We start from the raw sequence: 13,394 nt of genomic DNA on the forward strand, positions 1-13,394 counted from the left end.
CAAAGTCTTTTCCTGCAAAGCAGGTTTCCCAGACCTCAGATCATTCATGTAGCTCTATCCTGAATTCTTCAATTTTCAGCATCCTTTTGAAGTGGTGACACCAGAACTGGACACAGTATTCCAATAATAATCTCACCAAAGCTGTACACAGAGCACCCTAGGCTTTTCTAGGCTTTTATGATACTACAAGTGATACATATGTTTCTTCAATAAATCGAGTATATAAAAGGAAAAGAAACTACAGTTTATTGTTTCTGTTAATAAGTAAATAGAAAACTTACCTTTTTCTCAGTTTGCTTACTCTCGCCTACATGCATAGAACACCTGTATTCAGTATCATTGAGACTGCTGTCCCAGGTAAGCTTTAGTTTTCCAGGATTCAACGTCAAGTTGGCAATGGGTGAGGATGATGAATTCGCTGTAAGTTTTATGAATTAATATCAGAGAGGATGCAATAAGATTTTTCAAAGTTTTCAGGTGCAGAGGCTAGTATTTAGCAGGCCTGCTATGACAATACATAGTGTAACTGGACGGGCAAATATCCCTAGAGTGAGATGAATTAAGTCCTTTAGATTATCTCAATTAAAGTATTATACTTACACCCTGTATACACAATGTCAGCATGCAACGTAGGAAATAACATAACGCAAAAAAACATGGAAAAAATTCCTAGAGTGGCAGCCATCCTTTTTTCCTTGGAAAATGACAGGAATGAAACCTACAAGAGAAGAAACAGATGCCAAAGCATACTTAGGTTTCTGTAAAGCTTGATTTCTTTTAAGGACAGAATCAAAGACTGTTTTTATTAGTCACTAGAATCAGCTAAATACATCACACGTATGCCCCAGCAACAAGGTCCAGTAGCTAAGGCATTATGCTGGTACTTGGGAGACTGGGGTTGAACCCCCTTTTTTTGGTCACAGACTCACTGTGACTTTGGGCTGGTTGCTTAGGCCCTCTGGCCCAAGGGAAGCAGGCATTGTGGTTCCTCGCCACTCAGTAGAATTCACAAACCCTGGGTTAGGCACCTAGGCTCTCTGTAGAATGCATGAGGAAGCCGGCTGGCTAAGAGTGGGATCCATGAAAGCCTGCATGCTAGGAACTGAGTTGTCAAAGCTAGCCAATAGCAGATGCAGAGGAGAGGGATGTGTCCTGACCCCTGCCCCTTTCAGGGAGTTAGGTGCCTAAATCTAGGCTGGAGAGGAGCACCTATCTCTGCTTGGGATGTGCAGCCATGGACCCTTCTCCTGGAGCCAGGAACCTAAGCTGTTGCTTGAAGAATGGCAGAAGTACTCTCCTAATTCTATACAAAACAGAGGTGGTGGTAGCCTTATAACCTTTAGCCTTGTAGTTAAGACACTCGGATGGGAGACCCCAGTTCAGTTCTTCCCTCTGCCTGCTGTGGAGAAAGGATTTGACTTTGGGTTTCCCACCTCTCCTCTGACTGCCCTAATCACTGGCTGTAGAGTCAGTCACAAACTCTCTCACCCAGTGTCTAGTTCATTTTTTAATTATGTAATATAAAGTGGAACAGCTTCAATAAGAGAGATTGAGAAAGCCTCACAAGAGATTATCCCATAGTCTAGTGGTTGGGGCATGCATCTAAAGGGTGGAAAGCCCAAGTTCAAATATGTTCTCTTCTAAGGGTGGAACTGAACCAGGGTCTTCCACATCCCAGGTGAGTGTTCTAACCAGTGGACTAAAGATTATAAAGAAGGCTGTTGCTGCCTCCTTCCTCCCTTAGCTTCTCTGTATGGCTTAAAGCATGCCTACTGGATTGAGCCCCACAGGCGAGGTAGGTGGGACATTGCCTAGTTTCACCTGGGCTGAGGATTATGCAGGCGTGAGACAGGCACTGGCTATCAGTATTGAGGCAGCGATGTGCACAGCCAGAGACAGAAATGTAGACACCTTGGGGACTTTAACAGCAGAAATTTTGACACTGAACAACTTTAGGCACCTCCAGAGTTAGGTGGCAGCTGAGTAGCAGTTTTGAGGATTTCGGTGGTGCCTAAATTTTGGACTTAGTCACCTAAAGTAGGAGTTAGATGCCTAAATCCTTTTGTGGTTCTGGTTCTCTCTCCCTCAGTTCCCCTTCCGTACGAAGCAGATAACAGCACTGCGCTACCTCGCTGGCGTGTGGTGAGGATAAATACATTAAAGATTGTGAGGTGCTCAGATATTATGGCAACAGGGCCCATCTACTTATTTCCTTTGTAAAACCTTCTGAGAGCTATAGATTAAAAGCATTTAAATAAGAGTCAAGTGTTAGCACATAGGCTTGTTTGTCAGCCTGAGATAGAATTTTGGGTTTGACTTTTTGATACCCTTATATCTTATACTAATATGTGTAAACAAAAGACAAAGACAGTGTGTTACATCTGCCCTCAAGCAGAAAGGGTGAAAGAGATAAGAGATGGAACTAAAGTCTTACAGGGTATGGTAGGAGTGTAATATATGAGCATACACTGGAAGGCTGCCTGGGTCCTCTCTCCGGTCAAGGTCGAGCAACCAGTTAGGAGGGGCAAGAGCATGCAGGCATAAGACACACTAAAAGCCAAAGAAAGGCCAGGCATTGGCCAGAGCACAACCTCACTCCTTACGCCTCCCAGGGGGTACAAAAGAGGTGGGACGAAGACCCAGACCCACAACCCTCCAAAATGGAACATGACCATAAATTGTAAGGTGTGGGACTGTGGGCATGCATTGCAGGTATGTTTGGGCCTGCTAAGAATAGGGAATAGGGAGTGGGGGTGGGAACGGGGAACAGGGATATAGCAAGGCTCTGCAGTGTCAGAGCTGGGAAGGGGGACACGGGGTAAATGCTCTGCGGCATCAGAGCTGGGAACAGGACACTGGGAAACAAGACTCTGTGGCATCAGAGTTATATGTGCTTGCTTGGAACTAACCCCAATACACATCGCATTGCCTGCATTTGGGGCTTCTGGTCTTCTGCTTTCTGTTTGCGTGACAAGAACCGGGGGATGGGGTGAAGGAAAAGCTCTCTAACATTAGATATTATTATTCTTGATGCCATCCATTATTTCATATTGCCTCTTATTCATTTCCTGTCTACCTGAAACATTCCTAGTCTTTTCAATCTCTCCTTATATGGGAATCTTTTCATGGCTCTGATTATATTTGCAGCAATTCTTTGAATCTGTCAATTTCTTTTGAGAGAAGGTGATTGGAACTGAACACAGTTTTCCAAGTGATGGCATATTATTGGTTTATATAATTGCATTATAATATTTTCAGTATCATTTTCTTTCCCTTTACTTTTATGTCCTTACATTTGGTTTGCTTTTTTGACCATTGATGCATATTGAGCAAAGGAATATCCACAGTGGTTATAGTTAATTTTGAACTCAGAAATGAGGAGCTGAGACGATTATTATTATTCCTTCCAATGTGTATTATCTTGCATTTGCTGCAGTGAGCTTCATCTGCTGCCATGCTGCCCTGAATGTCCCTGACAGGAGGTTCCTGACCCTTCTCTCTGTCCTGACTAACCTAAAGAATTTTGTGCCACTTTCAAATGTGGTCATCTCACTGTTCATCCTCTTTTCCAGAATGTTATTAAACATATAAAGACATACTAGGACTAGTATGTAACTGTAACTTGTCAGACAATGTTTTCCTACTTTGTTTCTTGCCTCTTGGCTGCTGATCCAGGAATACTCAATCCTCACCTTGGACACTTTAGTTACTTTAAGAGTCTTTTGCGAGGGACTTTGTCACAGACTTTTTGAAGGTCCAAATGTATTACGCCATCTGCTGCTTCTTTATTACTTCTGTTGACATGCTGAAAACATCATAGTAAATCAGAGAGGCATGATTTTCCTTTTTAGAAGCTGGTCCTTTGAACCTAACATGTTCATACAGGTATATTTTAATTCTGTTTTTAATTGTAACCAATTTACCTGGTACTGAAGTGAGATTTCCCAATTTATAATTCCTTATATCTCCCTTAGTACTATATTTCAAAGAGTGGTGCCCTCTAGTATAATAGCAAATTTTAATGAGTGATTGTATACTCATTAGCCTCCCAGCCACTTCATTCTTACTCTTGGATGTATACCCTCTCATCCTGATGACTTATTGCTCCTCAGTTTATCAATTTGTTCCAGCACCGTCTCTTTTTACACCTCAGCCTCTTTCAGTACCTCATCTTTATTACTTGTAAAGAGTAAATGTCCCCTCATGATCCTTTCTGGTGAAGAATGGTGCAAAGAAATAATTTTGTTTCTTTGCAATGCCCTTTTCCTCCTTAATCATTCCCTTTACTCCCTGGTAGTTGAGTGGACACACCAATTCATTCACAGACATCCTGCTTTTGACACATTTAAATTATTTCTTATTTTTTTAAATGTCTTTACTATCTGCTATTTAAAATCCGGCTTAGCCCACTTAATACCATTTTACTTTGTACCTGTCATAGTGCTTTCAACTGACTTCATTTGGATGATTTCTATTTTCTGAAGGAAATTTGTGTGGAGAAATAAAATCTTGTATCTTGCCATATTTTTTTAATCTACCTGCTTCCTTTTTTGTTTAGGACATTCGGAGTTGCCTTTGTCTTTGTTAAATAAATAACCTCCATACTAGATCTAAGGATTTTCACTTTTTCACTTTTGACTTTAGGGACTTTTTGACTAGCTTCCTCTTTTTTTATTAAAAAATCCCCTTTCTACAGTGCTTAATTTTTGGTATGGCTCCTCCACCCATGGATGGTGAAATTAATTATATTGCTATTTGTCATTGACTTCACTGATTTATCCCTTCCATTAGAAATCCCCCTTTTCAGTTCCTTAGCACTTTCTCTTACAAAATACTCTAGAGCTGAAATTTTCTATGCTTGGACCATGTGCAAATGAAAACAATACATTTGTCCCAAAGGTCCCAATCAGGAACTTTACATACAGAAATCTCTAGAATTCCTGAACAACTGTTCAAACATTGTCTATTTTTGTAAATCTTTGTGAAATCTAAGAAACAAATTATCTGAGAAAATTCAGTTCAGCAGTTTCTCAGTTCTAATCAGACCAAGAATCCATGTGTTGCTGCATTAAATTTTCTTGGATTGATTCCATGGGGGATGAGTGGAGATGATCTCTCCTCAGGAGCTGCAAGTGACTCAGCTCCCCACCAATCAGAGGGTCTGCTGAGACAGAGGCCATCCCCATGGAGGTCTCTTGCCTCCACCATTCTGCTCTCCCCAATCTCCAGCTTTCTGATGGCTTTTGGCAGCACTGCTCCTGGTGGCTTCCCCACTGCCCTCAGATCCTCCCTAAGGGGAACTTCAAAGAATGGAAGCAAAAATCAGGCAAGCTGCTACAGATGTGGCCTGTTGTAACCTTTGAATCTTTGTCACACAAATTTGGGGAGGGAGAGGGCACTCTCCCCCAGATAACTGTCTCACCCCACATCCCTAGCTATCTGTGGGGAAATTACACCAGTTTAGGAGGTTCCTGGTGTGGTAGCTCCTATGCCAATCCCCAGTCTATGAGTAGCAGTATGGTTGGAAGAAAAGTGCTGTGAGCAGGTCTTTCCTACACAATGTTCATCTCCAGCTACCAGAACAGCACCTTGGGGCTACTTGGCTGCAGGATAATTTTTTATAACATCCCTTACATAGACCCTGCCCAATGCAAAGACAGCCAGAGGGTTATCTCTGGAAGCACCTCTTGCATTGTGAGCCCCTTAGCTACAACCAGGATCAGGATGCACAGAGCTATATCCCTGCAAATCCCCTGTTTAAGGGTTCAGGCAAAGGGGAGACTACAGCCTAATGTGGGAAACTTCCCTTTCTACACCTTCTGCAGCCAGCCCCTCTAAACCAATGAAGTCTTCCCTCTACATCTCTCCCAGCTGTGCTCAGGGCCACCACATTGCCTCTGTACTCTGAGGTCCTACACAATTCCTTTTTCTTTATAAAGTATTTCTTTACTTGTGTTCACTTAATCATTCTTGATATTTGCAGATTTGCAAGAAGTGATTGATTTAGTACAAATCAGAATTCACTACTTAAAAATCACTAGGTAATTCCCAACAAAAATTATCTGGAGTTACTCAGTACCTGTTAGAAATGATTTAGGTTTATATTACTTATCCGCAGTAAAACAATTTTCTTGTCATTTATTAGTGATTAAATGATTCTAGGCTATCACTAATACATGCCAAGTAATAAGTTTGCTGGTAGTTAATAATTAGAAACAGAGTAATTTTTAACAAATATTAAACAATTCTGAGCAATTCTAAGTAACTACTGGTAAATGACAAGTAGCTATTTTGCCTGATATCCAGTAATTAATACATTTTGAGGTTTGGAGGTTTATATTTTTAATGGGGTTGCTGGGTGTAAGCTGGATTTGAATTTCAGATTTAAGTTCTAGTCCAAATTTAGTAAAAAAAAAAAAAAAAAAAAGAGAGAGCGAGAGAGCGAGCGAGAGAGACAAAAATTTCACTGTGTTCTCCAGACTGTTTAATTTTGAAAGAGTTATTTTTGCACTTTAATAGGAGGGTAGAAGTAGATCACACCTCCACTTATCTTACAGCTTTCTTTCATCCCCTCATTATTCTGCTATATCTCTCTTTTCTGACCCCTCTTCTACTCTTGCTATGGCTTTGATCCTGCAAAGATTCACACATCTGCTTAACTTCACCTGCATGAGTAGTCCCAGTGAAATTAAGTTCATGCGTAAGACTTTAGTGCCTTAGACTCAGTGGGCCAGATCAAGAGGTAATGTATTAGAGAGTATTAATAACATGTTGATGAGTAGGTGCAAGTCTAAGTTTGTGTAACAACACTGAGCAGACCCACGTTACACCTGCTTAGACTCCCTCAGGCTAGGTCTACACTACCCGCCTTATTCGGCGGGTAGAAATCGGGACGCGACAATTGATCCCCGAATCGACGTGCTTACTCCACCTGTGGAGGTAGGAGTAAGCGCCGTCGACGGGGAGCCGCGGAGGTCGATTTTGCCGCCGTCCTCACAGTGGGGTAAGTCGGCTCCGATACGTCGAATTCAGCTACGCTATTCGCGTAGCTGAATTTGCGTATCTTAAATCGACCCACCCCCTGTAGTGAAGACCTGCCCAGGTTCAGAGTGGCTAATTATGGAATACTAAACAAGAGCTCCATTATTTCACTCTTTTCATGTGAAACTGAATTTCCTCGAAGACACTGATACTCAGACTGAGGCTCGCGAGCCATTAGTGGCTCTTTAATGGGTCTCCAGCATCTCTCTGCAGCACAAGATATTAAAACGCGATGTGATTTAATTATTAACCAATCTAAGTTATTAACCAATCAGGATGATTTTACTATGTTTTTAACCAATTGTATTTGATGAAAATAATACTTGGTCAATCATTTTGCTGTGATTTATATATATATATATATTTTCCCTGTCATACTGATTAAATATGAATATATTGTACTACAGTAAATGAAACAATTAATTCACAGAACTGTGGCTCTTTTGGGTAATGCTGATCATTAATTTGGCTCCTGAACTACTGAAGTCTGAGTATTATTATTCTAGGAGGAGAAAACTTTTCTTTCCTTCAGTACCTGTTTTGCTAAAGGAGATTTTCTCCTTAGAAAAACAATTACAGTACAAAGAAACAACACTAATTACTGGAATTTTTGCTCATGATAAGAAAAGTTCTTCTCTTACATAAGATTTTAATTGCTTTCAGGGGAGGTTAATCATTGCAAAATCAAGGAAACGGAAATATGAGTTTTTTATTCTGTGAATTGTTTTTCTTAAGGCCTTTCTACAGTACAATTTACAGCCATTTCAGGAGAAATGTGATGAAAGCGAGAATACTCTAGAAGCCTCTCCCCATTAGGCTTGGGATTGTTATACAGGAGCCTTTCAGAACCCATTCAAAGGGACACAGAGAAAGAAAGAAAGAAAGAGAAGGGGGGGTGGGATTCTGGGGCCGACACGGTTGGTGGAGCCCTGGCTTCAGCCAGTATGAACTCTGTCTTACCTTTGCCTCTCTTTGCTAGCCTAAGGACTTCCCAACACTGTTTTCCAGCTGACTATTAAAACCCATCCCGTTTTGAAAAGGCTGCCTGGTGTTGCTTTAAATACTTAATGAAGGACATTGATCCCTGAAGAGGGTACAATGTCTGTGAACAGATGTCTACCTTAGTCAGACTCTGTGTTCAGAGCTCATGGTGAGAAACAGGTGGGGTGGAGCCTGAAGGCCCGGTCTCAGAGGTGTTGAGGCTGTGTGGTCTATCCTGGAGGAAAAGTGGGACCCTGGGGGCTATGGGGCACTGAAGAGGTATTCCCAGGAGACTACTTCAAGTCTGGGGCATAGCACATACCGTGTAGATTCATGACAACTGGTTACAACTCATTACAATTTTGTAGTGCAGACAGAACCATAGCCATATCCTCAAGCTATATTAGAACCTTAAACATTTCCACAGGGCACCCCGCATTTCAGGGAGAGTAGTTTTGTACCCACTGTTCTTCAAAGCCATGTTAAACCCAGGCTGGGACAGCCAAGATATACTGTTATTGCAGTGCAGACAGACCATTGCCGAGACCGTCTCTTTTTAAACACTGCAGAATCATTCTCATGACATCATTATGTGGCAACAATACAGGCACAGCTGCTGGGGTGAGAGTTTGCCGAAGCTTCAGTACAAATTTACAGCATTTTAAGTGTAGACAAACCCTATTACTATTATTATTGATATGTTTTCAGTAGCACCCACGATGTGCTAAGCAAAAGGAGAATTTATACTCTTAAGCAGACAAAACAAAGAGGACCAAACAGCAAGATGGAGGGTCTGGGAAGGATGTACGCCACACAAGCAGTGTGGGGAGGTGGTAATTAGCCATGTTCTGATTGGGGACTCTTGTTAAAACAAGGTTTGGGTTTTTTTAAACTAGTATAAAATATATTGACTTTTCCCAGGTAACTCCCAACCTTGCCACAATCAGCTGGTTAGTTTCTTGTCGGCTCTACAATAGAAGTGGGTCTTCGGGAGGGACTTCAGTATGAAAAGGATCAGTTAAGAAAAGGTGTTCCACGCATAGGGAAAGGCATAGAGGAAAATGTGGAGATGCTTGTGGGAAAAGTATCCAAACAGGGCATCGAGAGAAGCATTACTGGTAGAGTGAAAGGGATGGGGTGGATGCAGTGATATGGAACTAATAATCCAAATCTATCTCAGCTTTCCCTCAGGACCCAGGCTAAGATAGGAAAGGGTCTTGGAAATGTTAGTTCTTAATAGGTGACATTCTGCTGGAATGGATGTGTCCATTTTCCCCCAATTGATTCCAGTTCTCCTTTGGTGAGATTGTACAGTAGTGATTAACTGATTCCAATAGCCCTATATGCAACTTTCAAGTAATGAGGACTATCATTACTGTGGCCACTATCACAGGGTAAGTAGGATCAGCTTGGCTTTCATATGGGAGCAAATATCAACAAATTCATTTTTATTAGGTCTTTAAAGGGAGAGCACCATCTGAGGAGAGAGAAATGGATGGAAGACCTACTTTTAGATTCTAATTCCTAGTTCTGCCACTGACTAGTTGTGCAACCTTGGGCAAGTCATTCATGCCTGTTTTACGCTTATAAAAGACTATAAAAACATAGAACTGGAAGGGACTTCCTGCATCATGAAGTCCAGTCTGCTGCTATCACAGGCAGCTCTAGCCTATAATCCCATTAATAAACTCCATTTTGAAACCATTCAGGTTTCTTGCCCCCACTACATCTATTGGGAGGCTGTTCCAGAACCCCTCTCTTCTGATGTTATAATTAGGCTCTGTCAAATGATTAAAAAAATTAATCATGGTTAATCATGCAATTAATTGCCTACCCTGGCCCCATGCTGCTCCTGGAAGCGGCTAGCAGGGCCCCAGGGGCAGGGGTCTCCCTCCGCACACTGCTCCTGCCTGCAAGCACTGCCTCCACAGCTCCCATTAGCTGGGAATGGGAATCTGTGGCCAATGGGAGCTGAAGGGGTGGTGCTTGCAGACAGGGGCAGCACACGGAGCCACGTGCCCCCCCATTTCTCCCCAGGGGTTACAGGGGCACGTTGGCCCCTTCCGGGAGCAGCATGGGGCCACACACCACCAACTGGGAGCCACCGGAGCTAAGTGCTGCCCGCAGGAGGTCGCCCCCCAAACCTCAGCCCTGAGCCCCATCCTGGAGCCAACACTCCATATCCCCTCCTGCACCTCAAACGGTCTCCTGCACCCCAAACCCCAGCTCTGAGCCCCTTTCCAGAGCCAACACCCCAGACCCTCTTCTCCACACCAGAACTCTGCCCCAAGCTCAGATCAGAGCCCCCTCCCACACTGTGAACCCCTCAGCCCCAGCCCAGAGCCTGCACCCCCTCCCAAACCCTAACCCCCTACCCAAGCCCAGTGAAAGTGAGTGTGTGTGTGGGGGGAGAGAGAGCGATGGAGAGAAGGGGGACGGAGTGAGCAGGGTGCGGTTAATTTTTTTGAGTTAATCGCGTGAGTTAACTGTGATTAATCAACAGCCCTAGTTATAATGCTTCTAATTTCCAGCCTGAATTTACTGATGGCTAGTATTTACAGAAAGCAATCATATCCCCTCTCAGCCTTTGCTTTGATAGGCTACACAAGCCAAGTGGAGTCTCTCCTTCTAAGATAGGCTCGCCATTCCGCTGATCTGCACCTGTTCCAGCGGAATTCCCCTTTCTTAAACATGGGTAACCAGAATTGTACACAGAATTCCAAATGAGGGCTTAGCAGTGCCTTGTACGATGGCATTCAGACTTCTCTAGCTCAAACAAATGCCATTTATAAAATAAGGATAATAATACTTACCTTACAGAGGTGTTGTGAGGGTAAATGGAAGCTTATAAATTGCTTTGAGATGCTAAGAGCACCATATATGTGCAACATTTACTATTAAAGTATTGAAATGAAATTAAAAGCCAGGATACATATCAGTCATTGAAATATACATTCAATTCATGCTATTCCTAGAACTGATTCACTCTATGTAGCGATCTGCAACTTACCAAACACAAACCCATGTACAGGAGACAACATACAAATGCTTCCAGTTAGATTATTTTTTAAAAGAAGAAAGAGATAGCAACATTTCTCCTGGATACACAAAATAGATGTCAGAGCAAATAAGGCAGCCCAACACACAAGGGAAAATATTGCTAATGTTTTTCCTGGACCTGGCAGGCAGTGCTGGGAATCTGATCACTCCCTTTACTCACATTTGTCCTTAACTTCAGATCATAAATCATAAATAATAATGTGTCATCACAATTTTGGCTAAAACCATCCTCAAATCTGCACTTGGAGGTAGATGAACTCAATCTAATATAGCTTTTTTTCCCAATGCAAATGTTTGTGTTATGTCATAGGAGCCTTGAGAAATAAAAATAACAATAAAAAACCCCAAACAAGCAAACAAAAAACAAAGACAAAAACTAGCTTACCTCCTCCTTGCAAAAGGCTTGGTATCTCGTTTAACTTAGGGTCTTGGGTCTGATTGAAATGCTTGAGACTGAAGCTGTCGTACTGCCGCGACAATAATTTATCATTGCATAGTATCCAATTCATGGGAAGTGTTGCAAGACTGATATTGAGACAGTTCTTTGGGTCATTTCCTTCGCAGTTTCCGGACTTCTTTAATCTCCTTGTTTGCAGAATATAAATAATTTCACACAAAATGAACATCAAGTTAATTAATAAGATACCCTCTTCCCATTTCAGCCGGTCCATTTGTGCCTTTGGGTCTACCATTGGATATAAACGTACATATAGAAAATATATGTCCTACAAATAAGCCCGCTTCCACAAACAATAGTTTGCCTGTAAGTTCTTCTCACTGAAAGAGCTTTCTGTTCCAATAAGTATCTTATCAGACAGGACCAATGCAAACACAGCAGTATAATTGTGTGTAATGGGATCAAGGCACCTCAGTTTAACATACATCCTTCTCTACACTGAACTGTGAAACATATATTAGTATTTATTACTATTAGCATATCAAATCAAAATACAAGGCACAATTAATGAGTTGAGGACAGCCTATTTGTTATTAATTATTACTATTATTTTATTATTATAGCACATATAGGCCTCAATCAGGAGTCAAGGCCCTATTATGCCAGGTGCTGTACACACATATAATAACAATAATACCATCACTGCCGCAAAGAGCTTACAATCTATACCATATCTCTGCATTTCTCTGCTTTTGTCACTTTTAAATCTCCTCAACCTTAATTTTGTTTGTATATGGTTTTTAGTCTTTAATTTCCTGGGGGCTATTACTGCAGTAAAAAAAAACATATATTTACAGGTAACTCACATATCTACTTTGCATATTATATCTAATGGTAGGAGAAAATACAAACAGACCAATCTCCACAAACCTGCAGTGCTTTTGGCTGCTTGGATCTCCTACAGTTGGATTCTCAACAGCAACTTTTCCCTCTATACAAATTCAAGCAGATGTTTCCTCTTCTTCAGGGTCTCAATTCCTCACTTTCAGCCACAACAACACTGGCGAGGAGCCTGCCGGATATTATTCACTGAGCCAACTTCATCATGGTAGCTGCAGAAGTAAGATTCTTTCTCCCCCTCTTTCCTTCTCCTCCTCACATCATCTCATCCTGAGTCCTTTACAGACTATGAACCAGATTCTGATCTCACTTATATTGGTGTAAATCTGGAGTAACTCCAGAATGGATTTACTCTGGCTTTACACCAGCATAACCGAAATCAGAATCTGCTCCTATATATGCATAGAATAACCCCTCTCTTCTCCCCCCACACACACCTTAAAAGATTATTTAGGTTGAAAAATCAGGCACTTGACCCCTCCCTGTGTGTCAGTTCTGTGCCCTGAATAAGGCAGAGGTTCTGTGGAAAAAAGTAGCATATGAACATGTAATTAAAAGACTGTATTATAATGCATACACACAAGGGAGCAGAAACAGGTTGCACAGGCAATCATAAATCTTGCATTTCCTAAGTAGTTGACTGGCCAACCTAAATAACATTTGTAATGTATTTTAATGTAACTTCCTAGGTCTTTTTTGTTTTAATAGGAAATAAGAAAATATCAAATTATATTATGTACCGACCATCCCCTCATAAATTATCATGAGGGCTGAACCCTAATTTTTCAGTACCACAGTACAAGCTATTACCACTTGAGCTACAGCCTAACATCAAAAAGAACAGGAGTACTTGTGGCACTTTAGAGACTAACAAACATATTTATTTATTTATAAGCTTATGCTCTAATAAATTTGTTAGTCTCTAAGGTGCCACAAGTACTCCTGTTCTTTTTGCGGATACAGACTAACACGGCTGCTACTCTGAAACCAGCCTAGCCACAGGGCTACAAGTATA

General features: G+C 41.6%; 1 protein-coding gene across 2 annotated transcripts in view; it reads right to left on the reverse strand.

Moving 5' to 3' along the window:
- Positions 1–12,454, reverse strand: part of LOC128830655 (granulocyte-macrophage colony-stimulating factor receptor subunit alpha-like) — a 33,394-nt gene extending 20,940 nt beyond the window's left edge. The window contains exons 1-5 of one of the 2 annotated variants that reach the window (XM_054016526.1): positions 12,410–12,454; positions 11,468–11,667; positions 3,693–3,805; positions 601–718; positions 282–418 (exon numbers count right to left, since the gene is read on the reverse strand). In XM_054016526.1, coding sequence (XP_053872501.1) covers positions 282–418; positions 601–685 — 222 coding nt within the window. In that variant the 5' untranslated portion in view covers positions 686–718; positions 3,693–3,805; positions 11,468–11,667; positions 12,410–12,454. The remainder of the gene's footprint in view (positions 1–281; positions 419–600; positions 719–3,692; positions 3,806–11,467; positions 11,668–12,409) is intronic. The other variant, XM_054016525.1, reaches the window with a different exon arrangement.
- Positions 12,455–13,394: the final 940 nt, after the last annotated feature.

Source organism: Malaclemys terrapin, chromosome 1, assembly GCF_027887155.1.
Source record: "Malaclemys terrapin pileata isolate rMalTer1 chromosome 1, rMalTer1.hap1, whole genome shotgun sequence".
NCBI lineage: Eukaryota > Metazoa > Chordata > Testudines > Emydidae > Malaclemys > Malaclemys terrapin.